This window comes from Cebus imitator, unplaced genomic scaffold (genome assembly GCF_001604975.1).
Source record: "Cebus imitator isolate Cc_AM_T3 unplaced genomic scaffold, Cebus_imitator-1.0 Scaffold625, whole genome shotgun sequence".
Lineage (NCBI taxonomy): Eukaryota > Metazoa > Chordata > Mammalia > Primates > Cebidae > Cebus > Cebus imitator.
Genome location: NW_016107940.1, coordinates 244643 through 270254, shown reverse-complemented (window position 1 = coordinate 270254; position 25612 = coordinate 244643). Strand labels below are relative to the sequence as shown.

At 47.2% G+C, this 25612-nt stretch overlaps 2 protein-coding genes across 5 annotated transcripts in view; one reads left to right on the top strand and one right to left on the bottom strand.

Moving 5' to 3' along the window:
* Positions 1-20942, top strand: MRNIP (MRN complex interacting protein). Its single transcript, XM_037734474.1, has 6 exons — positions 1-709; positions 10542-10630; positions 14258-14333; positions 16102-16259; positions 17537-17624; positions 20352-20942. Exons 1-6 carry the CDS (start codon positions 533-535, stop codon positions 20820-20822), a joined length of 1059 nt encoding a protein of 352 aa, XP_037590402.1. The 5' UTR covers positions 1-532; the 3' UTR covers positions 20823-20942.
* A 691-nt stretch (positions 20943-21633) lies between these two features.
* Positions 21634-25612, bottom strand: part of SQSTM1 (sequestosome 1) — a 29921-nt gene continuing 25942 nt past the window's right edge. For all 4 annotated transcript variants that reach the window (XM_037734473.1, XM_017517265.2, XM_017517267.2 and 1 more), the window contains exons 6-8: positions 23347-23558; positions 22808-23003; positions 21634-21878 (exon numbers count right to left, since the gene is read on the bottom strand). In XM_037734473.1, coding sequence (XP_037590401.1) covers positions 21721-21878; positions 22808-23003; positions 23347-23558 — 566 coding nt within the window. In that variant the 3' untranslated portion in view covers positions 21634-21720. The remainder of the gene's footprint in view (positions 21879-22807; positions 23004-23346; positions 23559-25612) is intronic.

The window sequence follows — 25612 nt, the reverse complement described above, 5'->3', positions numbered from 1 at the left end:
CCAACAAGGCTACAAGCCTAGCCACGAAGGGTTGCCGGGTGAGTGACGGGCTGTAGGGCGCCCAAGCCCTCCACCGGGTGGGCCTGGGGCGCTCCCGGGGCACCAGCTTCGCGCTCGGCGGCTTCGCGCCTCCGCCGCCCTCTCCGGGAAGCGTGGGTCTGGTGAGCCCCCCCGTCTCAAAGGCTAACTTCGTCACTGCCTAAATGCGCTGCCGCGCGTACCAAGCCGGCCCGAGCCGGGCAGGGCGGCCCCTCAGCCCCGCTCCACATTGTGCGTTAGCCCACAGAACAGGGAAGCGGAAGCCCTGCTGTCTCAACTCCAGTCTCCCAAGGCCGGAAGCCGCTGCCTTAGGAGGACGCGCGCACTGCCCTGGTCAGACGACAGGTCTGCGAGCAAGCAACACGCACCCACAGGGATCCAAAACTCCTGAGATCCAGAAGGGCTCAGACGACCAGCGAGAGGCGCGGAAGGATAGAGGGAACCCAGTTCGCAGAGGCGGGGCTGCGGCAGGCCGAGCGAAGAGCGTACGCGCATGCGAGGCGGCGCAGGGGACTGGAGAAGCCCGAGCGCGTACGTGGGGCGGGGCCGCGACTGGCCAAGCGCTGAATGCGTGCGCGCGCGGCGGCCGACTACACAGGCCAGAATGGCGCCGCCTCAGCTTTTTCGGGTCCTACGCTGCTGCAGCTGCCGCCTCTTCCAAGCGCACCAGGTCTGGCGCGTGCCAGCCCCTTCCTCCTCCTCCCGCGCGGGCACAGCGGATGGGGAGTGGTGGGGCCGTGGGTGCTGTCTCGAATGGCTCCAGGATGCACCTGGGCCCGAAGGAGTGCAGGGACCGCTGAGGGCGGGTCTCGTTGGGGTCGCCCCTGCGTAATGTAGTTCTGGGCTTTTTGTTTGGTTCTTGTAGAAACCAGAGGTAATGTTCCAGCAGAAGTGGCCTCTCGTGACTTGTAGCAGGTAGTGGGAGAACCCGGTTGATGATAGCATCTTTTACCCAGAGCCTAGCCCGCGAAGTGGCCCTGCTCAGTTTCAGTGCGAGGGGGAGGACAGGTCTTAAAGCCGAGCCGCGCCGGGGCGGCGTCCCTGCTCTACACCTCGGCACCCTCTCGATCGCCTTGCGCCTTTCCCGCCGTGCTTTTCCGCGGTGCCAGGGACTTGATGCCTGCTCGCCGACTCATAAACCACGGGCTCCGAAGTCTTAAAAGATGATAATCTGTTTCTAGAATATATTTGCCTCCCTAACTTTCAACATGCCAGATAGAGGATGCCACTGAACCATTTCTGTATTGTACCGTGTCGTCCTGCTTGATACCACTTAACACTGCAGTCAGCGTATCCGCTTTTGATAGTCCCTCCTTCCTAGTTATGGCTGATCTGCTGTGCCCTGGGAAAGAATAGCATCAGACCTCTTTAAGATGTATGTCAAAAAGTCAGCAAGATGCTGAGTATGTGTTTATAAGCTTGCATTTAATGCTGAGCGTTTGTAAGGGCTATTTTAAGGGCTCAGAAGCTTTTTACTTATTTTCATTTGGGGGCTGCGTCCTAAGAGTTGCGAATAAAGAGATCATTTGCGTTTTAAAATTATTACATGTCTAATGTCTCATGCTCATTTTCCTTTTCTAAAAACAAATTTTCCATTTATTTTTATTTGCTTGTTTCCCTGTTTCACAAGTCCAAGCTCACCAGTGTTCTTTCTTTTTTTATTTATTTTGAGACAGGATCTCGCTTTGTCGCCCAGGTTGGAATGCAGTGGTGCAATCACAGCTCGCTGCAACCTGCACCTTCAGGGCTCTAGCCTCAACCTGCACCTCAACCTGCACCACCTCAGCCTCCCATGTGGCTGGTACTACACGTGCAGGCCACTATCCCCAGCTAATTTTTGTATTTTTTTTTTAGAGATGGAGTTTTGCCGTGTTACCTGGGCTGGTCAGGAACTCCAGGCTCAAGTGCTCTATCCGCCTTGGCTCCCAAAGTGCTGGGACTACAGGCGTGAGCCAGTGCTCCTGACCCTTATGGTCATTTTCAACCGTATGAAATATGAGTTGGTTGGCCCCAGTGGCTCAGGCCTGTAATCCCAGGACTTTGTGAAGCCCAATAGGACAGATCACTTAAGCCCAGAAGTTGCAGACCAGCCTGGGCAACGTAGTGAGACCTTGCCTCTACTAAAATTCAAAATAAAATAGCTAGGTGTGGTGGTGCGTGCATCTGTAGTCCTAGGTACACGGGTGCTGAGGTGGGAGGGACACTGAGGCAGGAGAATGGCTTCAGTCCAAGAGGCAGAGGTTACAGTGAGCTGTATTCGTACCATTGCACCACAGCCTCGGCGACAGAGCCAGACCTGTCTCAAAAACAAAGAAAAAAATGACTTGAAACCAAAGAGGACACTGGCCATTTTAATTGCAAGTAAAATACCAATTTAACACATTTAACTTCAACAACCTTTGAATTAGGCATCATTCCGATCTTACAGACATGAGAATTCTGAAATCCAAAGAAGTCAAGTGGTTTCTCCATCTAATAAGTGGCAAAACCATGCTATCTCTCAGCAGTTACCAGAATTAATTCCTTTACCAGTTACTGTGGGTCCTAAACTTTTTAAAATGCTTTTCATAGTTGCTTACATACCCAATGGAAAATTCAATTTTATTGGTGTTTTAAGGTAGAAGCTGGGAAATAAATGCTAAGCCATACGATATACCCACTTCAGTTTTTGGTAGATGCTCATTGTTCTCCTTAGAATCCTTTTGGATACTTCCCCCCAAAACCTCATGATTTTGTTTTAGGATCATATTAATCATATTAATTTTAATGAATCAACCTAGACATCTTGGTGATGTTAAACATGATTGATTATGTTTCTTCAAGTAACCTTGGCATCCCTTGGTAACATTTTATTTGTTGCTGTTATCAGTGGACTCTTTATCCATTATCTCTTCTAACTAGATGTCTGCTCATACAAAAGCTATATTAAATTTTGAAGGTATCTTAATTTTGTACCTAACCACTATGTTAGATTGTCTGGTTTTTGTGGCTTTTCATTTCATTCTGTTGGCTTTTCAGATAAAAAACTATATCAGGTTGCAGCCGGGCAAGGTGGCTCATACATTTAATTGCAGCACTTTGGCAGACCAAGGTGGGTGGGTCATTTGAGGTCAGGAGTTCCGGACCAGCCTGACCAACATGGTGAAACCCTGTCTCTACTAAAACTACACAGTTATCTGGGCATAGTGGCACACACCTGTAATCCCAGCTACTTGGGATGCTGAAGCAGGAGAATTGCTTGAACCTGGGAGGTGGAGATGGCAGTGAGCTGAGATTGCACCATGGCACTCTAGCACAGGCAACAAGAGTGAAACTCCATCCCCAAAAAAAATTATATCAGATATTATATCTATAAATAATGATAGGGTTTTCCCCTCCTTTCCAATTTTTATACCACTTACAACTTTCTACTAATTCCATTAGATAGTACATCCAGAAAAAAATAGTAAATAATAGTGGGCAACTCTGGCTTGTTCATGTTCTTGACTTCCATGGGAATGCTGTTAGAGATTCTTCAGCATTAGAGCTGGATTTACAGCATTTTATCATGTTAAGAGAGAACACATCTAGTCAGGTTTAACAAGAATTGAAAATAAACTGTGAAATTTATTTTTTAGACCCACAGGTGGTAGAGTTTCATCTTGGGTTTTTGGGGTTTTTTTGTTTTGGTTTAGTTTGGTTTGGCTTTGAGAAACAGGCTCTTGCTGTGCTACCCGGGCTGGCCTCAAACTCCTGGACTCAAAGCAGTTTTGGTCTCCCTAGTCACTGAGACTACAGGCTTAAGCCACTGCACCCAGCCCAACTTGATGATGTTTCCCAGCACCAACCCAGACTTGTTAAATAGTCTGTTGTTTTCTTACTCTTTTTTAAAATTATTTTATTATTATTATTTTTTGGTGCTGTGACTCTAATTCGAATTCTTTTCTCACTCTTAAAGTGCCTCCTTTATGATTATGCTAAATTTTTACACATATGTGTCGGTTTGTTTCTGGACTCTTTTTCTATCAATTTTTTAAATTGTTTCAGGTCAGGCATGGTAGCTCATGCCTGTACCCCAGCACTGTGGGAGGCCAAGATAGGTGGATCACTTGAGGTCAGGAGTTTGAGACCAGCCTGGCCAACATAGTAAAACCCCGTCTCTACTAAAAATATAAAAATTAGTTGGGCATGGTAACACACGCCCATAATCCCAGGTACTCGGGAGGCTGAGGCAGGAGAATAGCTTGTACCCAGGAGGCAGATGTTACAGGGAGCCAGGATTGTGCCACTGCACTCCAGCCTGGGCCACAGAGTGAGACTGTCTCAAAAATAAATAAATAAATAAATAATTATTTCAGATCCAATTCCATTTAGTTTTTCTTTTCTTTTTTTTTTTTTTTTTGAGACGGAGTTTCGTCCTTGTTGCCCAGGCTGGAGTGCAATGGCTCCATCTCAGCTCACTGCAACCTCCGTCTCCCAGGTTCAAGCGATTCTCCTACCTCAGCCTCTCAAATAGCTGGGATTACAGGCATGTGCCACCACGCCCGGCTAATTTTGGTTTTTTAGTAGGCACGGGGTTTCCCCATGTTAGTCAGGCTGGTCTCAAGCTCCCGACCTCAGGTGATCCGCCCGCCTCAGCCTCTCAAAGTGCTGGGATTACAGGTATGAGCCACCGCACCCGACTCTATGGGCTTTTTTTAGGGGAGTGGGTGTAGAGGTACATTTTTGCTATGAAAAATTTGTGTGAAATGCACAAATACTAAAGATATCATTTGATGAGTTTTGACAAATGCATACATATGAGTAATCCAAGCCCTGTCAAGGTAGTGAACATTATGGTCAGGTGTGATGGCTTATGCCTGTAATCCCAGCACTTTGGGAGGCCAAGGTGGTGGGTGGATCACTTGAGGTCAAGAGTTCAAGACCAGCCTGGCCAACATAGTGAAACCTCGCCTCTACTAAAAATACAAAAATTAGCTGGGCATGGTGGCACGCACTTGTAGCCCCAGCTACTTGGGAGGCTGAGGCAGGAGAATCACTTGAACCTGTGAGGCAGAGGTTGCAGTGAGCTGAGATCACGCCATTACACTCCAGCCTGGGTGACAGAGGTAGGCCTTGCCTCAAAAAAAAAAAAGAATATCCCTTTCTACTTTTCTTTCCTGTGTTTTTCCTCCCACTTCACCTCTTGTCCATGGTTTCTTCTTCTTTTTTTTTTTTTTTTTTTNAGGTCAAGAGATTGAGACCATCCTGGTCAACATGGTGAAACCCCGTCTCTACTAAAAATACAAAAAATTAGCTGGGCATGGTGGCGCGTGCCTGTAATCCCAGCGACTCAGGAGGCTGGGGCAGGAGAATTGCCTGAACCCGGGAGGCGGAGGTTGCGGTGAGCCGAGATCGCGCTATTGCACTCCAGCCTGGGTAACAAGAGCGAAACTCCATCTCAAAACAAACAAACAAACAAACAAAGAACTTGACGGAGCACAAGGAAAGCACTGGGGACTGTTAGAAGATGAGGAGGAATCAGACCAGCTAGGGAGGACAGAGGCTATTGGTGGAGGTGGGGGTGTGGGAAAGTGGACTCAGGAAGTGGAGGCAGGCAGGGGCAGGCTGTAAATGCTCTTATCCAGCCTGCTGTTTGCACCTACATTGAGCACATCTTTTCAGTCCATGCATATTGCCCCTCCTGAACTCTAAGGACCCCAGCTGCCCTGCATCCTTTGCCTTATTGAATTTTCTCTTTACCTGCTTCAGCCCCAGTGCTGCCTCTCCCTTCACCTCCCATCTTTCCTCCTACAGCCATGGTGCTTGCTTTCTGACCTTAAACCCAAATTTGCTCCCTCTTCAGGCCTTTGTGCTCACTATGGAGTTCCCCTCCCTCTTCTCATTATCCTATCAAAGTTATATATTCATGTATTTATGTGCAGATTGTCCATCTAAGACTGTAAGTTCCATGAGAACAGAAGCTTTTCCTTTTTTATTTACTGGTGTATCCTCAGCACCTAGCACAGTCCTTGGTGCTTGTTGAATGAGTAAGTAACCAGTCCAACCTTGTTGGGCATTTAGGTTGATTTTCCTTTCACTGTTATGCACAACTCTACAGTGAAACTTTGTATAAATACTTCTTTATTCACTTGATCAGCTGTTTACTGTTTACTTAGGACAAAGTACTAGAAGTTAAATTGCTGTTTTTGGGGAGTTTTTGTGAGACAGAGTCTAGTCTCACTTTGTCACCAGGGTGGAGTGTAATGGTGTGATCTTGGCTCACAGCAACCTCCGCCTTCCAGGTTCAAGTGATTCTCCTGCCTCAGCCTTCTGATTAGCTGGGATTACATATGCACACTACCTCACCCAGCAAATTTGTTTTTTTTTTATTTTTAGTAGACAGAGGGTTTCACCATGTTGGCCAAGGCTGGTCTTGAACTCCTGACCTCAAATGATCTGCCCGCCTCGGCCTCCCAAAGTGCTGGGATTATAGGTGTGAGCCACTGCGCCTGGCCTAAATTGCTGTTTTAAAGGATATCTTTTGATCAAGGTTCTTTTAGTTGCAGTAATAGACAAAAACACTTTATAATGTTGATGAGTGCCTTCACCTGATTTTTTTTAAAAAAAGGGTAAAAAGCACTTCAGAATGGGTTCAGCAAAGTAAAAAAATAAAAATAAAAATGTACTGGCAAGGTAATGAGATATCCTAGGGAATCCAAGGGGCAGAACTTCATTCCTGATCCCTTGAAGAACTAACCCCAAGAACTGAAAAGCTGCCAACAAGCCAGGTATCAGCTTTTCCTTCCTTCTTCTCCCCGTCACCCAGCTTCTCTCTATATCTTTGCTTGATTTTCTCTTCTCCTTCCCTTCTGTTTCTCCCCAGGCAATTCATAGTCACATTCTCTGTTCCAAGTGCACAGAATCTCATTCCAAGCCAAGTGGAAGAGCTGAGTCCCAATTATAAATTCCTAGGAGAAGTAATCTGGTTGGCCCAGGCTGGTTCGGATATCTACCTCTGGTCTAGTCAACTGGGATTGGGTCTCAGAAGACAGGGGCTGGCTTACTAGGTAGACACCCCGCATGGTGAGCATGGCTTGTTTGAGATGTATGTATTTCTACATTCTCCTTGAGGAAGCCTTCCTACTCCCCTTAGTGCCTCTGTGCTATGTGTGGTATATGGTATATGGCTGACTAGGCCACAGTAACAAACACACACCAAAATTGCAGTGGCTTAATAAATAGACATTGTTTCTCTTGCTCTCATAACAGTCCTGGGAGTGCAGTAGTGGTGCAATCTCAGCTCACTGCAACCTCTGCCTCCCAGGTTCAAGTGATTCTCCTTGTCTCGTCCTCCCAAGTAGCTGGGACTACAGGCATACATCACCATGCCTGGCTAATTTTTTTGTATTTTTAGTAAAGATGGGGTTTCGAGATACGTTCGTCAGTTTGCTCCTTTTTGCCTGTGGATGCTGCCGAGGAAGCATCGTTAAAGTCTCTCTTCTCCCTCCAATCATGTCTAAGTCAGAGTCTCCTAAAGAGCCGGAACAGCTGAGGAAGCTCTTCATTGGAGGGCTGAGCTTGGAAACAACCGATGAGAGCTTGAGGAGCCATTTTGAGCAATGGGGAACACTCACAGACTGTGTGGTAATGAGAGATCCAAACACAAAGTGCTCCAGGGACTTCGGGTTCCTCACGTATGCAACTGTGGAGGAGGTGGATGCAGCCATGAATGCAAGGCCACACAAAATGGATGGAAGAGTTGTGGAACCAAAGAGGGCTGTCTCAAGAGAAGATTCTCAAAGACCGGGTGCCCACTTAACTGTGAAAAAAATATTTGTTGGTGGCATTAAAGAAGACACTGAAGAACATCACCTAAGAGATTATTTTGAACAGTATGGAGAAATTGAAGTGATTGAAATCATGACTGACAGAGGCAGTGGCAAGAAAAGGGGCTTGGCCTTTATAATATTTGACGACCATGACTCCGTGGATAAGATTGTCATTCAGAAATACCATACTGTGAATGGCCACAACTGTGAAGTTAGGAAAGCCCTCTCAAAGCAAGAGCTAGTGCATCATCCAGCCAGAGGTTGAAGGGGTTCTGGAAACTTTGGTGGTGGTTGTGGAGCTGGTTTCAGTGCAACTTTGGTCATGGAGGAAACTTCAGTGATCTTGGTGGCTTTGGTGGCAGCTATGGTGGTGGTGGATATGGTGGCAGTGAGGATGGCTATAATGAATTTGGTAATGATGGAAACAATTTTGGAGGTGGCAGAAGCTACAATGATTTTGGCAATTACAACAATCAGTCTTCAGATTTTGGACCCATGAAGGGAGGAAACTTTGGAGGCAGGAGCTCTGGCCCCTGTGGTGGTGGCAGCCAATACTTTGCCAAACCACGAAACCAAGGTGGCTATGGCGGTTCCAGTAGCAGCAGTAGCTATGGCAGTGGCAGAAGATTTTAATTAGGAAACAAAGCTTAGCAGGAGAGGAGAGCCAGAGAAGTGACAGGGAAGCTACAGGTTACAACAGATTTGTGAACTCAGCCAAGCACAGTGGTGGTAGGGCCTAGCCGCTACAAAGAAGACATGATTTAGACAAATACTCATGTGTATGGGCAAAAAACTCGAGGACTGTATTTGTGACTAATTGTATAACAGGTTATTTTAGTTTCTGTTCTGTGGAAAGTGTAAAGCATTCCAACAAAGGGTTTTAATGTAGATTTTTTTTCTTTTTTTCTTTTTTTTTCTTTTTTGCACCCGTGCTGTTGATTGCTAAATGTAATAGTTTGATTGTGATGCTGAATAAATGTCTTTAAAAAAAAAAATGGGGTTTCACCATATTGGCCAGGCTGGTCTCAAACTTCTGACCTTGTGATACACCTGCCTTCGGCATCCCAAAGTGCTGGGATTACAGGCGTGAGCTACTGCGCCCGGCCCCTGAGCTTCTTTTATTCCCTGAGGCTCATTTGTAGCTGCTTCAAGCCACTGAGAAGGGCAAGTGAGTGCGTGGAGGAGCTACCAGGAGGTTTTGAGGGCCAGGCTGGGAAACAAGTGACACTACCATGAAAAGAGCCTGGTTTTGTGGCCACCCTGACCACACACACACTGGAAAATGAAGTCTAGTTTTGTGCCCACGTTCGGGAAGAATGCTCTTCACTATCCAGCCAGCAGTCTCTGCCCTATGGAAGAGCACACTGCTACTGGTTATGCCAGCCTGGTCTTTTGCAACTTTGCCATCTCCTCTTCCAGTTACTCTTTTCTCTTCTCACTTGAATGTGCTCCAAACAGGACTACACTCCCTACCTATCCATTAAAATTGCTTGTGTCTGAGTCAGCGGTGGTCTCTATGTTGCTAAAAACAATGATTAGTTCTCAGTTCTCACTTGACTTACTAGCTGCAGGCACTGGGTGTCTACAGGAATTCTGTGTCCACGGGACATCAAGAATGCTCCTGCCAGTGGGGTGTTGAGGAGCAGTGGACATGTATAGTGTATGTGTCTGATCACAGATGTGCTCTATTGTCCCATCGGATTTCACTTACAAAACACAGGTTCAAAGATCAGATTATTAAGAATTTCAAGACAGCAATAGCAGAGCAGATCTCATACCCGGGAAGCTGATTCTGCCTATGGTAGGACCCATACTCTCAAATATTGTCTCTTACCATCTTCCCCTTAGACCACTCAGCTCCAGTCATGCTGGCCTCTTCACTGTTTCTGCAAAATGCCAGGCTTAGGGTCTTCATGCTCATTTTCAGATCATTGCTTCTGCTGGAATTCTTCCCCCAGACATCCATGTGGTTTGCTTCTTCATATCTTCCTGTTTGGACTCAAACATTACCTTTTTAGAGATCCATTCTTTGACCATTTTGAACACCTTATGTAAAACTGTAGACTCTTATGTAAGGCCTCTTTCCTGGTCTTATCTTCCTTAGGAGCACTTATTAGCATCTGATAGGTTACATGCCTCACTTGTTTATTTCCTATCTCTTCTTACTTGATTGTGAGTTCCATGATGACAGGAAGTCTTGTCCACTCCTGTATTATCTACCTCTAGATGAGGCCTGGCACATAGTTGGTAGTCAATAAATATTTATTGGATGAATTTGTGACTGCTAAGTGGAAAAAAATGTATTTTATTTTGTATTCCTTTGATTATCAGTGAGAATAAGTATCATTTCATTTATTTTTTAGCAGTATGTTATATAATATGGCAATATGTGTTACTTCTCTTGTGACGTTTTTATTCATGTTCACTAACCATTCGTGTAGGCCTTTGGGTTGAGTTTGGCTTCATTAGGTAGAGTTCAGGGTGCTTGTGGGACAGCCAGATAGACCTAAACTGTTAGTTCTGGAGGCAGCTGGTTTGTAAATCATTCTAGAGATAGCAGTCAGTCAGTCAGGATTCCTGCATGATGCCTTAGGGGTCTTTGGGCCTTACAGAATATAGCTTTGTCCTCCCTGAGGTGCATCTCAAATGGATCTGTTTTCTCAGCATTCTGCCAACACTTTTTAAATTTTATATATTTTTTTGTTCTCTCAGGCTTATGGTGAAGGTTCTGGTGCTGACTGTAGACGGCATGTCCAAAAATTAAATCTGCTACAGGGACAAGTTTCAGAGTTGCCACTCAGGTACAGTTGTTTGAGAAGAGTGTGATTGTCTTGGCCTGTTTTAATCTTGACTGGATAATAGAAGTACACAGTGGAGAAGTCCCTTAGACTTCCATGTCTTACAATATGGCAGTCAAACACCCTGAGCAATTTTTGCATTGAAAATACTAAAAATGCTAGCTATTTTAAATGCACTGATACGCTGACAAGAAAGTAAGTAACTCTCATAGGTTAAAAACGAAAACGAAGCTGGTCTGATGGTAGTGGGCTATCAGAATTTATTAATATTAGTGTCACTAAAGTTGGTATAACTCTCCACTGCTAAATTTAACTGGCATAAAAAAAAAAAAAGCCTAAAGCCAGAGAGGAAGCACCTGAGCTCCTAGGGTGATTGAAGCCTAGTGCTCTGGAGCTTCCATTTAGATGGCTGAGAGGGGTGCAGGAGACAGAAGACAAAACCTACAGCCTGGTCAGCATGGGAAGGCCAGTAGGACACCTCCATACAAAACTGAGCCTCCAGAAGACTATACCCTCAGTGTACAAATGAACTAGACCCACTCTGCAACAGGTAGCTTGCCTGTATTGACTTTGGCAATGGCTGAAGAGGGGGAGATATCTCTTAAGATTTTGGAAATACCATGGTTTTTCATCCTTTTACATACTCTGTGTGAAAAGCCTCAAGCTGATTATATCTTTCATTTGTCCCAGGAAGCAGAGGTAAATGCAGCTTCTCTCTGCAGCAATATGCCTTCAACCCAGGCCTTAAAGAATTCCCACAGAAAAAGTTCCAAGTAGCATATACTTAAGAGTTTAAAATCATTTAACATTCAAGGAAATATGTCACCATGAGCAAAAGATAGCAGAACAACAGTCAGAAAAGTCAGACCCATAAAGACTTCAGAATACATAATATTGCATGTTTAATATATTTGATTTAAAAAGGGGGTGATCCCAGCACTTTGGGAGGCCAAGGTGGGCAGATCACGAAGTCAGGAGTTCAAGACCAGACTGGCCAACATGGTGAAACCCCGTCTCTGCTAAAAAATACAAAAATTAGCTGGGCATTGTGGCTCATGCCTGTAATCCCAGCTACTTGGGAGGCTGAGGTAGGAGAATTGCTTGAACTGGGACCCGGGAGGTAGAGGTTGCAGTGAGCTGACATTGCACCACTGCACTCCAGCCTGGGTTACAGAACGAGACTTCATCTCAAAAAAAAAAAAAAAAAAACAAAAGGGACAAATATTTACTATTTCTCATAATTCTTTGGGTTGGTTGTCTGGTCTGGGACAGCTGGACTGGCCCTGGCTGATCTAGGATGGCCTCTCTCACAGGTCTGGTGCTCTTGGTATATAAATAGATTACGTAATTATAATAATAATATAAAATTTTGAGAAACTCAATCTAATTGAACAGGCAGACAATGTCATACAACNAAAAAAAAAAAAAAAAAAAAAAAAAAAAAAAAAAAATGTAGAGAGTGATGAGGGACTTCAAAAAATAGGTATATTTGAGAGCTCGTTATGGAGGTTTCTAGGAGGGGAGTGCAGCTACTCATATACCCGTGACCGAAGACCAGTCCTCCACTATCAGGGATGGTTGTTTTCTTTGACCAAGCACACAGCGTCAGGAGGGATGCACATGGAGCTGTGAGGGAGGAATGAGACACTGCCTAGCCAGCCAGATCAGTGAATCAACCTTGGTGATTGATGAGGTGACAGATGTCACAGCCAGATCACCCTCACATTAAAAAAAAAAAAATAGGAGTATTTGAAAAAGAACCAAAAAGAGGCCGGGTGCAGTGTTTCACACCTGTAATCCCAGCACTTTGGGAGGCGAAGCCAGGTGGATCACTTGAGGTCAGGAGTTCAAGACCAGCCTGGCCAACATGGTGAAACCCCATCTCTACTAAAAATACAAAAGTTAGTTGGGCGTGGTGTCACATACCTATAATCCCAGCTGCTCAGGAGGCTGAGGCATAAGAATCACTTGAGTGTGGGAGGTGGAAGTTGTAGAGAGCCAACCTCCACCTCCCAGGCTCAAGTGAGGCCTGGGTTGAAAATGTATTGCTCCAGAGAGAAGCTGCAACAGAGTGAGACTCTGTCTTAAAAGAGTTTGCTGAAATTAAAAGTATAATCATTGAAATTAAAAGTTCAGGCTGGGCACAGTAGCTCATGCTTATAATCCTAGCACTTTGGGAGACTGAGGCAGGAGGATCACTTGAGGTCAGGAGTTCAATACCAGCCTGGCCAACATGGTGAAACCCCATCTCTACTAAAAATACAAAAACTAGCTGGAAATCACTTGAACCCAGAAAGCGGAGGTTATAGTGAGCCAAGATCACACCACTGCACACCAGCCTGGGTGACAGAGTGAGACTCTGTCTCGAAAAAAAGAAATTAAAAACTCAGTGACAGGTTAAACAGATTAAATGCAGCTGAAAAGAGAATTCGTGAAATGGAAGATAAATCTAAAGAAATTATTCACAATGCAGCCAGGTGTGTTGTCTCATGCCTGTAATCCCAGTACTTTGGGAGGCCAAGGCAGGTGGATCACAAGGTCAGGAGATCGAGATCATCCTGGCCAACATGGTGAAACCCTATCTCTACTAAAAATAAAAAAAAAATTAGCTGGGCATGGTGGCACGCACCTGTAGTCCCAGCTACTCAGGAGGCTGAGGCAGGTGAATAGCTTGAACCCAAGAGGCAAAGGTTGCAGTGAGCCCAAGATCACACCACTGCACTCCAGCCTGGGCGACAGAGCAAGATTCCATCTCAAAAAAAAAAGAAAGAAAGAAATTATTCACAATGCCACACAGAAAAATGGAAAAGTAGAAAATATGAGGAAAAGTTGAGAGACATGGAGGTTACAGAGAAGAGTTCTAGCAAGAGAAAATTAAGAGAATGAGGCAAAAGCAATAATTGAAGAGATAAGAGCACAGCATTTTCCAGAATCAAGGGCTTAACATTTTTAGATTCAGGAAACAACAGTAAATCCCATACTGGATAAAACCATGATTGTGTATGTAGAAAATCCTAATGAATCTATAAAAAAAGCTACTAGAACTAATATTTTAGCAAGATCACAAGGATACAAGGTCAACATGCAAAATTAAATTGTATTTCTATACACATGCAGTGGACAATTGGAAAATGATTTTTAAAATCAAATACCTGCTGGATATGTACTTCACACTTGTAAATCCCAGCACTTTGGGAGGCCGAGGTGGGTAGATCCCTTGAGCCCAGGAGTTTGGGACCAGCCTGGGCAGGATGGCAAAACCCTCTCTACAAAAAGAAAAATATTTATCCAGATGTAGTGGTGTGTGCCTGTGGTCCCAGCTACTCAGGAGGCTGAGGTGGGAGGATCACCTGAGCCCAGGCAGGTTGAGGCTTCATCTTATCTTCATTGTCATTGATTCCATCTTCCAGCGATTTTGCAACCTCCACCTCCCGGGTTCAAACAATTCTCCTGCCTTATCATCCCGAGTAGCTGGGATTATAGGCATGCACCACCATGTTTGCCAGACTTTTCTTGATCTCCTGACCTCAGGTGATCCACCCACCTCAGCCTCCCAAAGTGGTAGGATTACAAGCATGAGCCCAGCCCCTGGTCATTTTTCAAAGGGCATATGTATGGTCTTCCCCAAAGGTCTCTAGAAGAAACTGTCAGTGCCAGTGAAGAAGAAAACATGGGCCATCAGCAGGCTGGGAATGTGAAGCAGCAGGTAAGCATCAGGCCCACCTGCCCCAGGCTGGCTCTGTGTCAGGGAAGGGATGAATGCACAGATGTATCCAGTAGTCATTTGTATAGCAAACGTGTGTTGATGCCATCCAATGACAGGCACTTGGCCTAAAGCTATGGGGAACACAAAAATAAATAAACCTGTACCTTTGTAAGGATGGAGATAGCCATGTGTACCAATCATTACAATACCCTGCAAAAGACTCTCCTCTGCTTGGAGAGCTCCTTCTGAAGGTAGCTCAAATATCACCTTGTACTGCTTCCACTTTGCTTCCACATCACCCTGGGCATATCTCTGAGAGGGAAATAATGGGGTAAAACACCTGGGTTTCCATCTTTCTTTGTTACAGACTATAAGCTGTTTTTTTTTTTTGTTTTTGTTTTTGCTTTGAAACAAGGTTTCACTCTGTCACCCAGGCTAGAATGCAGTGGCATGATCATGGTTCCCTGCAGCCTTGACTTCCTGGACTCAAGTGATCCTCCTACCCTCAGGCTCCTTAGGAACTGGTATGCCCTACCACACCCGGCTATTTTTTTTTTTTTTTTTATAGAGGTAGAATCTCCCTATGTTGCCTAGGCTGGTCTTGAACTCCTGGGCTCAAGCCGTCTTCCTGCTTTGGCTCCCAAAGTGCTGGGATTACGGGAATGAGCCATTGCACCTAGCCAGATTCACACTTTGTTATAAGCAGAAGAAGATGCTCTTCTGGTACTTTTGTCTGTGCTTCCAATTTGGTTCACTTACAGACTGAATTTTATATCATTCTCATCAGAAATACTTTTTTGCATCCTAGTTTTCAGTTATATCATTCTTCTTTGTTGCTGTATGGTTTTCAGTGATTTTCATTTATTATTTATTATTTTATTATTATTTTTTAAGACAGGGTCTCCCTCTGTCACCCAGGCTGGAGTGCAGAGGCATGATCACTGCTCACTGGGGCCCCGATGTCTCAAAAAAACAAAAGTATTTACAGAATGTAGTAGATGTACTAGTATTGATTACTTTATTATGTGGCATTTAGGTTGTTTCCACACTTCTGCCTGCCTGCTTTCTTCCTTTCCTTTCCTTTTCCCTTTCCTTTTCCCTTTCCTTTCCTTTCCCTCTCTTTCGAAATTCTTTCATGTGACGCAGAGTCTCGCTCTGTCCTCCAAGTTGGAGTACAGTGGCATGATCTCGGCTCACTGCAATCTCTGTTTCCCGGGTTCAAGAAATTCTCCTGCCTCAGCCTCCCAAGTAGCTGGGATTACAGGTGCCTGCCACCATGCCTAACTAATTTTTGTATTTTTAGTAGAGATGGGGTTTCACTATGTTGCCCAGGCTGGTCTCGAATCCTGACCTCAGGTGATCCACCCGCCTTAGCCTCCCAAAGAGCTAGGATTACAAGTGTGAGCCACTATGCCCAGCCATGTTTCCACACTTCTGCTTTTATAAATAACATTTGCTATTATTTATAAGACTGGGACTGGCATTGCTGCCTTCTCTTTTTGTGTGGAATCACTGGGCCAAGGAGCATAGACATTCATGAGATTCTTGGCTGGCTGTGCCCTGCCACCTACCCAAGGCCTGTACCAGCGAGCAGTATCCTGCCAGCATCATAGGATATTGGTGTCCATCACCTTCCAGCCAATGCCTTTCCTAGAGTGGAGGTAGGCATGATTCCTGAGATCCTAAGGCCTAAGAGTTGGACTAGGGGTTTTCGATAAAACTGCCTGCTTTCCAGTACTGAGAATCAGCTTTTTTCTCAATCTGGTAGGAAAAATCACATCCCTCAGGGAGTCGCTGGCTGAAGTATCTAGAAAAGGACTCCCAAGAACTGAAGCTGGAAGGAGGAGGAGTGTGCTTCAGCAAACAGCCTTCATCCAAAATTGAGGAGCCAGGCCCCCACTTCAGTCAAGACCTGCCTAGAAAAAGGTACCAAGTGTATCTCTGGTCCAGACCTGGCCCAGAGCCTATGCTGCCCTGGCAGCGGGGTACCAGTGAGCCACTGTGAGCATCAGCCAAGCTGGAGAAACCTAGGTGGTAAGTGCCAGCACATCGGAAAATGGGTAGTTGCTGCCACTGCCAGCCCCTCAGCCCACCTGGGCATTGGGCACTGTTGGTGCAGAGGCAAGAGCTGGGCAGGATACCAGCATGCATACCCTTTATGATGCCGACTTACTTCGGAACATCTCAGACTGTACTGACCTCAGGGAAGTGGCCAGAGTAGCTGACAGGCCAACAGCTTTTAGCACAGAGGAGCAGAGACCTCAGACTTGTGGAAGGTCTCTTCTGCTTCGGGCATTTCAGTGAGTTTTTTGGAGACTGCCTTAGGCTAAAGTTCTAGGGTGGCTTTTAGAGGGCAGGTGCTTTCAGGAGGTAGATTCTGCTTTCAAATGAGAACTTTCAGCCAGGCACAGTGGCTCACACCTGAAATCCTAGCACTTTGGGATGCCAAGGCAGGAGGATCATTTGAGCCCATGAGTTTGAGACAAGTCTGGCAACATAGGGAGACCCTATCTGTACAACAAATTTTTTTTTTTTTTTTTTTTTTGAGACGGAGTTTCACTCTTGTTACCCAGGCTGGAGTGCAATGGTGCGATCTCGGCTCACCACAACCTCCGCCTCCTGGGTTCAGGCAATTCTCCTGCCTCAACCTCCTGAGTAGCTGGGATTACAGGCACGCACCACCATGCCCAGCTAATGTTTTGTATTTTTAGTAGAGATGGGGTTTCACCATGTTGACCAGGATGGTCTCGATCTCTTGACCTCGTGATCCACCCGCCTCGGCCTCCCAAAGTGCTGGGATTACAGGCTTGAGCCACTGCGCCTGGCACAACAAATTTTTAAAACAAATTCATGGGGCATAGTGGTGCATGCCTGTGGTCCCAGCTACTTGGAAGGCTGAGGCAGCAGGATCACCTGAGCCCAGGAGGTCAAGGTTGCAGTGAGCCATGATTGTGCCATTGCACTCCAGTCTGGGTGCCAGTGAGACTCTGACTAAAATAAAACAAACAAAACTTTCTAGCAACTGGGAGCTAGGAAGCAGGGGAGTGGGGCCTGGGTGGTGGCTGGGCAGGCTGAGCAGCTGCCTGGGAAGCTGTAGGGACGAGCAGGCTGCCACCCAGGCTTGTGGGCCATGTGATCGTTGAGTCAGGCTTGGGGTACCACTGAAGGGTAGCACAGGAGTACTGACAGTGCTATCCTGCCAGGAAGTGGAGCCAGAGCACCATCCAGCCTCCATGCAGCCTTGGCATCCAGGACTCCGATGGCTCTGAGGTCGCCTGGGAACCCCAGAAGGTCAGTGACACGGAACAGTTTCTTTCTGGTCCTATTGACCACTGAGTATGTGTGGGATAATTTTGTCTTTTGTCACAGTTGACTAAGTATATGATTCTTACCCACAGAAAGCCCATCTTCCCACTTGGGTTTCTTGTCTTTTCTGTCTGAAGCCAACTCCTTCATCGGGTCTATACCCGCTTTTCCCTCTCATGCCTCTTGTCTCCCATGAGGGTAACTCAAGACCAAAGGACATTGTGACACCTTGGAGCAACAAAGGTTGGCCAGCAGGGGTTTTCTAGGTCAGGGCCATTGTCTTATTCTGCATGGAGCACAGGGACCTTTGTCCAGGCAGGAGTAGTCAGTGGGCCCGCCCTGAATCCTGGGAGATGCTTCCTTCCACACTCGCATTTCCCCAGGTGTGGACTCTCATATGTGAGGCACTCTTCACTTAGGGTGTTATCTTGTTCTTTTTTGCTTTCTGAAACAGGGTCTCACTCTGTCTACCCAGGCTAGAGTGTAGTGGCACAATCATAGCCCACTGAAGCCTCAACTTCCCAGGCTCAAGTGATCCTACTGCCTCAGTCCCCCAAGTAGCTGGGACTTCAGATGTGCACCACCACGCTGGCTCTTTTTAAAAAATGTTTCGTAGAGGCCAGGCACAGTGGCTCACGCCTATAATCCTTGCACTTTGGGAGACCCAAAGCAGGTGGATCACTTGAGGTGAGGAGTTTGAAACCAGCCTAGCCAACATGGTGAAACCCCATCTCTACTAAAAATAATTAGCTGGGCATGATGTTGTGTACCTGTAATCCCAGTTACTCGAGAGGCTGAGGCAGGACAATCACTTGAACCTGGGAGGCAGAGGTTGCAGTGAGCCAAGATCACACCACTGCACTCCAGGCTGGGTGACAGAAAAAAAAAAAATTATAGAGACATGGTCTCACTATGTTGTCCAGGCTCGTCTCAAACTCCTGTGCTCAAGCAGTCTTCCCACTTCCCAAAGTGCTGGGATTATAGGTGTGAGCCACTGCACCTGGCCCAGTAGTCTTGTTCTTTAAGCTTCCAATCCAGTAGGACCCACCGCATATCCAGTGCTACAGAGTGCAGGGTTTGCTCTGCCTGTCACAGGAGCCAGGGCACAAGTAAGGGCACTGCAGTTGGGAGTCCACTGGGCTTCAGTCACTGCCCCCACCCCCATGTCAGCCAAGGTCAGACTTGGCTGGCCTCACACCATGCACTAGAGCACTGGCTCATGGCAAGAGGCAGAGTTCAAACCTTATTTCTGCCAACTAGTTTTGTGATCATGGGTTAAGTATGTGGCCGTGAATCCCCAAATCCCAGAAGAATGATCACAGAGTCCACTACATGTCAGTCCCTAGGCTGCACGTTTTAATGGTATCATTGTGTTTTATGCTCTATCAAGCCTGTTGCCTTGTTTTAAAGGTGAGGAACTGAGGCTTGCAGTTTTTGTGCGGTCACAGCAAGTTCAGTAGCAAAGCCAACATCAAGTGTCAGTCAGGGCCACAGAGCCTCTTCCATACTGCCTGGGTGGCAGTGCAGCAGGGACCCACTCTTATTGCTTTCACATCTCTTTGTAAGCAATACAACTCATCTTTTTTTTTGAGATGGAGTCTCACTCTGTTGCCCAAGCTGGAGTCCAATGGCATGATCTTGGCTCACTGCAACCTCTGCCTCCCGAGTTCAGGTGATTCTCCTGCATCACCCTCCCAAGTAGCTGTTATTACAGGTGCATGCCACCATCTCTGGCTAATTTTTAGTAGAGATTTAGTATTTTTAGTAGAGATAGGGTTTCACCATGTTGGCTAGGTTGGTCTTGAACTCCTGGCCTCAAGTGATGTGCCTGCCTTGGCCTCCCAAAGTGCTGAGATTCAGGCATGAGCCACTGCTCTCAGCCTACAACCTAACTTTCTTTTTTTTTTTTTTTGAGACAGAGTCTTGCTGTGTTGCCCAGGCTGGAGTGTAATGTTACAATCTCAGCTCACTGCAACCTCCGCCTCCTAGGTTCAAATGATTCTGCCTCAGCCTCAGCCTCCCAAGTAGCTGAGATTACAGGCACATGCCATCACACCTGGCTAATTTTTATATTCTTATTTGAGATAGGGTTTTGCCATGTTGGCCGGGTTGGTCTCGAACTCCTGGTCTCAAGTGATCCACCTGCTTCGACCTCCCAAAGTGTTAGGATTACAGGCATGAGCCACCATACCCAGCCTACACCCCAACTTTCAGTGCATCTTTGGTTCCTGGGGTGAGCGAAGCCAGGCCACAGCACCAAGGTCCTATCCCACAGGGAGCTTAGTGCTGCCACCTCTGCAGCTGCAGAACCTGGCAGGCTCTGGAGAGCCAATCCCAGGTGGGAGGTGGTAGGATGGAGCCAGCCCACCCCTTTCCAGACATCTCTATGCCCTCTCTGCTCACACCTCCATTTTAGGTACCACTGACTTGATTCTAAGATTGCCAGGAAATGGATTACTTGATGACATGAAAATGTCTTGTTTTGGGAAGGCCTGGTCATGCACTTTAGCAGAAGATTTGGTGTGACATAGAAGGGATTTATTTTCTTTGTCTTGCTAACCCTCAAAATCAAAGCCTGTCCTCAGCCTGATGATAGATTCCAGCAGAAAGTGTCAGAACCATAGGCCCAGCCAAGACCCAGGCATGGCAGGTGATTTGCTGGGCCCTGTCATTTTTACTACAAATGGAGGGCATGGCCATCTTCTCTTTCAGGGACAGGCTGGCCTGACATGGAAGGTGAAACAAGGCGGCAGCCCGTGCCTCCGGGAGAACAATGCAGAGTGCAGCATCAGGGAGCTGAGGGGTCCTGGGCAGGTTACAGCTACATCCTCTAAATGGGCACAATTTGTCCTGTCACCTAGAAACAGTTCACATGTGGACAGAGAGCAGCCAAGGCCTCTGCAGAGGAACCACAGGCCAGCTGGGCCAGCACAGGCTAAGCAAGGGGCCCCCATAGCACAGACTTCAAGGGAAGGCCTCAGTAGGCCCACAGCTGCTGCCCAGCTTCCTCAAGCCACACACACCCTCACATCTGGGCCTGAGAGGCCCTGCAGGAAGACCTCAGGGGACACAAGGACTTGTCAGGCAGAGGGTGGGCCCTTGGTCCAAGAGGCACAGAATCCCCAACCCACACAACTATGTGACCTCTTTACAACCGGGGAAGACTTTGATGATGATCTGTGATCTGAGACTGGCAGGTTATTAATTGAGATACACTTGTTAGGAGGGACAGGGTTCCCCTAAGGCGCTTTTAAACATACTGTGTAAGAATCACCAACAATAAAGTTACTGTCAAACAGATAATTTCTCTCTATGCAAATGTCATTGGTTAAAGTGCTGAAACCATTTAGATTGTTAACAAATATAATAGGATAGCTACAAAGAGATCTTACTGGTGGTTTGGAAATGAGAGATACAGTGGTGAAGAGACCAGGAAGCAGCTCTCAGTGATTGCGGACACCCTTCATGAGCCTTCTCAGTCCCTACAGGAAGCCCACAGCACTGGCTGCCACTGCCTGCGCCAAGACAGCCCCCTCCCCTGCTTACCCCCAGACAATACCTAGGCTTACTTTATCTAAAATCAAAGAGTAACTTCTACCATGGATCTAATGAGAGAAAAAAATAAAAATAAAATAATAAAAAAATAATAAAATCAGAGAGTACCAGGTCTCTAGCAGAAAAATAAACTAAATGTCAGGGACCTATAAGTCATTAAAAAAAAAAAAAGAGTGGAAGGCCATTAGTCAAGCTATGTGCTGGGCTGCTAATGTAGCCCCTGCATGGGGGCGGCCAGGAGCACACTGCAGTGAGCCTCATGTCTCACAAGCACAGCACCACTGCAAGGAGCCAGGGAACCCGGAGGCCGGTCTTGTTTCTCAGACATCAGTGCACACACGAGGACTCTCCCCTCACATCACTTGTTTTGCTTCTCCCTAAATGGCTTCTTGCATCCCAATCCCTGATCCTGGAAGAAGAAGGCAGAGAAACTGGCTCATACAGAGACCTGCAATTCTACACTAGCTTAACACAACTATGACACACAAGGTGGGGGGGGGACAACAGAAGAGGTGGGCAAAAGCAGTCACAACGGTGGGGGATGCTTCGAATACTGGATGGTGTCCAGAGCTGCCCCGATGTCATAATTCTTGGTCTGCAGGAGCCTGGTGAGCCAGCCACCTTCGTCAGAGAAGCCCATGGACAGCATCTGGGAGAGGGACTCAATCAGCCGTGGGTCTGCCTCTGCCGAAACAGGAAGGAAGCCATGAGGAATGGCGCTGAGCCCCCTGAGTGACCCGAAACACACAGCCTCCTGCCTTGGCCAACTGGGACCAGGCTTGCCAGTGGCCGAGCCTGCCCAGAGCTCTGGCCTAGGCCACGGTGGACCTGCTTTCTCTGTAAAGGGCCAGTCTTTTTCGCACTGCTCAACTCTGCCACTGTGACACAAGGCAGCCAGGTGGTATGTAAACAAAACTATCAATGGACACTGAAATATGCATTTCATCTAACTGTCACATCATTTGATTTAAAAATATAAGAAATACTCTTGGCCCGTAGGCCATAGCTCACCATCCCTTCCCCTAAGGCGGAGAAGACACATACCAGCAGCCCATGGCAGGTGGTGCACACGGACCTTGGTTTACCCACGGCTGCCATGTGACAATGAGGAGTCTCAGCTGCGTGTCAGCTGTCCCCCCACCCTACCCTCACTGCCTTCTACACCACCCACTTCAGTGGTGGCTTCTGCCTGGTTCCTATAGGGATCTCGGCTATGACCCCCACTCTCAGGCCAGCCCTCCCTGAGGAGACACTGAAGAGTCTGAGCCCAAGGTGAGTCGTGGGGACACACCCAGTGCTACTCCCACTCTGGGTCACACCTGCCTTAAATCCAGGTCTGCATGTTAAGTTTTAGAAACTCCTACAGTTAATATTCCTTGCTCTGGAGTTTGCTTCAAGAAAAATTTTTAAAACTCCTACATTAGCAGAGTTTACTCGCTGTTGCTCAGTGTAGACCTAAGAGGACAAAACCAACTCCTAACCTCCCCAGCCTACAGACAAGCCCCGCAGTGGAGAACATCCCATCCTTATGTTTGTGTCGCTGAAATCAGAAGGGGACAGGATGCTCTGAAGGGAAAGGTAGGAATGAATACAAAGCCTATTGGTTCACTTGCCTGGCGGCAGATGCGGGTATAAGGCAGCTTCCTTCAGCCCTGTGGGTCCCTCCTGGGAGGCATCCAGAGAGCTTGGCCCTTCAGATTCTGGCATCTGTAGGGACTGAAGTTCACCTGTAGATGGGTCCACTTCTTTTGAAGACAAATGGGTCCAGTCATCATCTCCTCCTGAACAGTTATCAGACTCCATCTGTTCCTGGAACAAAACTCACCATGAGCACACAGGAGGCATGCGCTACAGGCCAAGCCTAACATGACACAACTCCTGGCACGTGTGCCAGGGAGCGTGCATGTGCACATGCATTTAAAGCTGCAGGGGGCTACAGGGAACAGTGAGCCACTCTCAAAGACCAAGTAACTACAAAATTCTAGCAGGTTCCCAAAGGACTTTAATGCCACAGACATCACTACAGGAATAGCAGCAGCTCCCTTGGATTTTGTAAGTGGGGCTGCATAGGTGCTGAGGATGATGCAGAGGTGCAGGCCACAGATCACTAGGCTGGCCACGGTCCCAGGTGGCGGGAGGAGCACAGGCTTGCCTCAGGGTGCCCCTCGGACTCCAAGGCAATCTTTCTCATCTGCTCCGCCAGAGACTGCGTGGCGCCCTCAACGTTCCCACGGGGCTTGCTGGGCTCAGAGTAGCAGCTGCTTGACTGCGAGCTGCTCTTCTCTGTGCTGAAACACTCTGGAGAGACAGGGGTCAGGCGGCTTCTTTTCCCTCCATGCTCCACATCAATATCAACTTCAATGCCTAGAGGCCAAGGAGGAAAGAAAAAGCTGTGAAGTTCCCCCAAGGATGCACCTGCAGGCAGGAGCTTGACCTGTGGGGACTGCAGACTCACGAAGATCTCATATTCAGTTCCCACAAGCAGGTAACGGTCTGGATGGTGGCACTCAGCATGTGGATACAGGTGCTAGGTTCTCCTACTGAGCTTGACCCTAGAGTCATGGCCAGTATGGGACCAGCCAAGATACAAACCCTTGAGTCAGAGGCTCCTCCCAGTATCCCAGCTCCAAATCTCTTGTGGCTTCTGGAAACTCTCTGTGTGCCTATGATACTGGACCTTTCTCTTTCTCCAATCCACTAAAACATGAACCTCAGCTAACATCTAAGGTCAGCTTCTGAGCTAGAAAGTCCAAAGAGACCTTGTTTTTCCTAACCATGCAGGACATAGGCTACACTGCAGGTAAGGCCAGGCCCTAAGTACAGGGTGAGCCAATGCTACATGTGGCAGGCGCCTCCAGCCACAGTGATGGAAGGCTATGTGCCTCATGATACCTGCACATAGAGGCTTTGTGCGATGACACGTACACGCACCTAAACACTAGGGCTCTGCTCAGAGAGGCAGACAGGCCATGCAGTCGAGGCGTAGGGCCCAAGGTTGGCAGCACAGGGAGCCTGCACACCTCTAGGCTCACCTAACTCACCAGGGACAGAGGGAGGAATCACAGTATTTTTTAAATTAAATGGTCAAAAGTCTCCGTACCAACCGCTTAGAGTCACCAGTTGCCAGAGGCTGTGGTGCAAACTCCCTGCTCCCATTCCACTCCCCAAAGCCTCCCTGTGCTCTTTCAGCTCATGCTACTCTTGCCTATTGGTAAGAGTTCACATCTATGCACTTCTTACTCTAGACCAGTATCTGCCTCCCCTTCCACTACCTTTTCTAAGACTTAATTTTTTGTTAAAACATTCAGTGTTTCAGGTAGTACCTCTATCTAAATGTTCTTTGCTGGGTCAATTAGCAGACTATTTCCTTGTATAGCTTTTTGTTTTCCTACCACTAATGACGCCTTCTCTTTTTTTTTTTTTTAAGACAGTCTCGCTCTGTTGCCCAGGCTGGAGTGCAATGGCACGATCTCAACCACTGCAGCCTCCACCTCCTGGATTTAAGCAATTCTCCTGCCTTGGCCTCCTAAGTACCTGGAACTACAGGCATGTGCCACCACACACAGCTAATTTTTCGTATTTTTAGTAGGGATGGGGTTTCACCGTGTTAGCCAGGATGGTCTTGATCTCCTGATCTTGTGATCCGCCCACCTCGGCCTCCCAAAGTGCTGGGATTACAGCGTGAGCCACCACGCCTGGCCTTCTCTGAGACGTAGTCTCGCTCTGTTGCCTGGGCTGAAATGCAGTGGCGCAATCTCGGCTCACTGCAACCTCCGCCTACCAGGTTCAAGCAATTCTCCTGCCTCAGAGTCCTATGTAGCTGAGATTACAGGTGCCCCGCCACCACACCCAGCTATAATTTTTGTATTTTTAGTATAGACGGGGTTTCACCATGTTGGCCAGGCTGGTCTTGAACTCCTGACCTCAGGTGATCTGCCCATCTTGGCCTCCCGAAGTGCTTAGATTACAGGCATGAGCCATCGTGCCCAGCCTGCCTTCTCTTTTCATTTGCTTACTCTCCCCATGTTCTCCCACAGCATTTCCATAGTTTTCTACATGGGTGAAGTTGATCAGAGGCCCCACTGGCTCTGGTGTTTTCCTTAGAGAATGCCCCTTGGTATGCAGCCTCCTATTCCAGCGAGGACTGGCAGCTCTCTGGGCAGAGGCTCTGCTGTGATGTTGTGACCACCTTTACTTTCACCCTCTGTCCTGTTAGGTCCTTTGTTTCCTAACATCTCTGTTCTTCATTCTGGGTTTCTCTTTTCATGTGGTTCAAACCAAGGTTAAAATAATTAAGACTGTATATCAGAAAGTTACTGTTCTGACCTTATATTTGATCATTTTAGCTGGGTATAGAATTCTAGGTCAGACACGGTGGCTCATGCATGTAATCTTTTTTTTTTTCATGCATATAATTT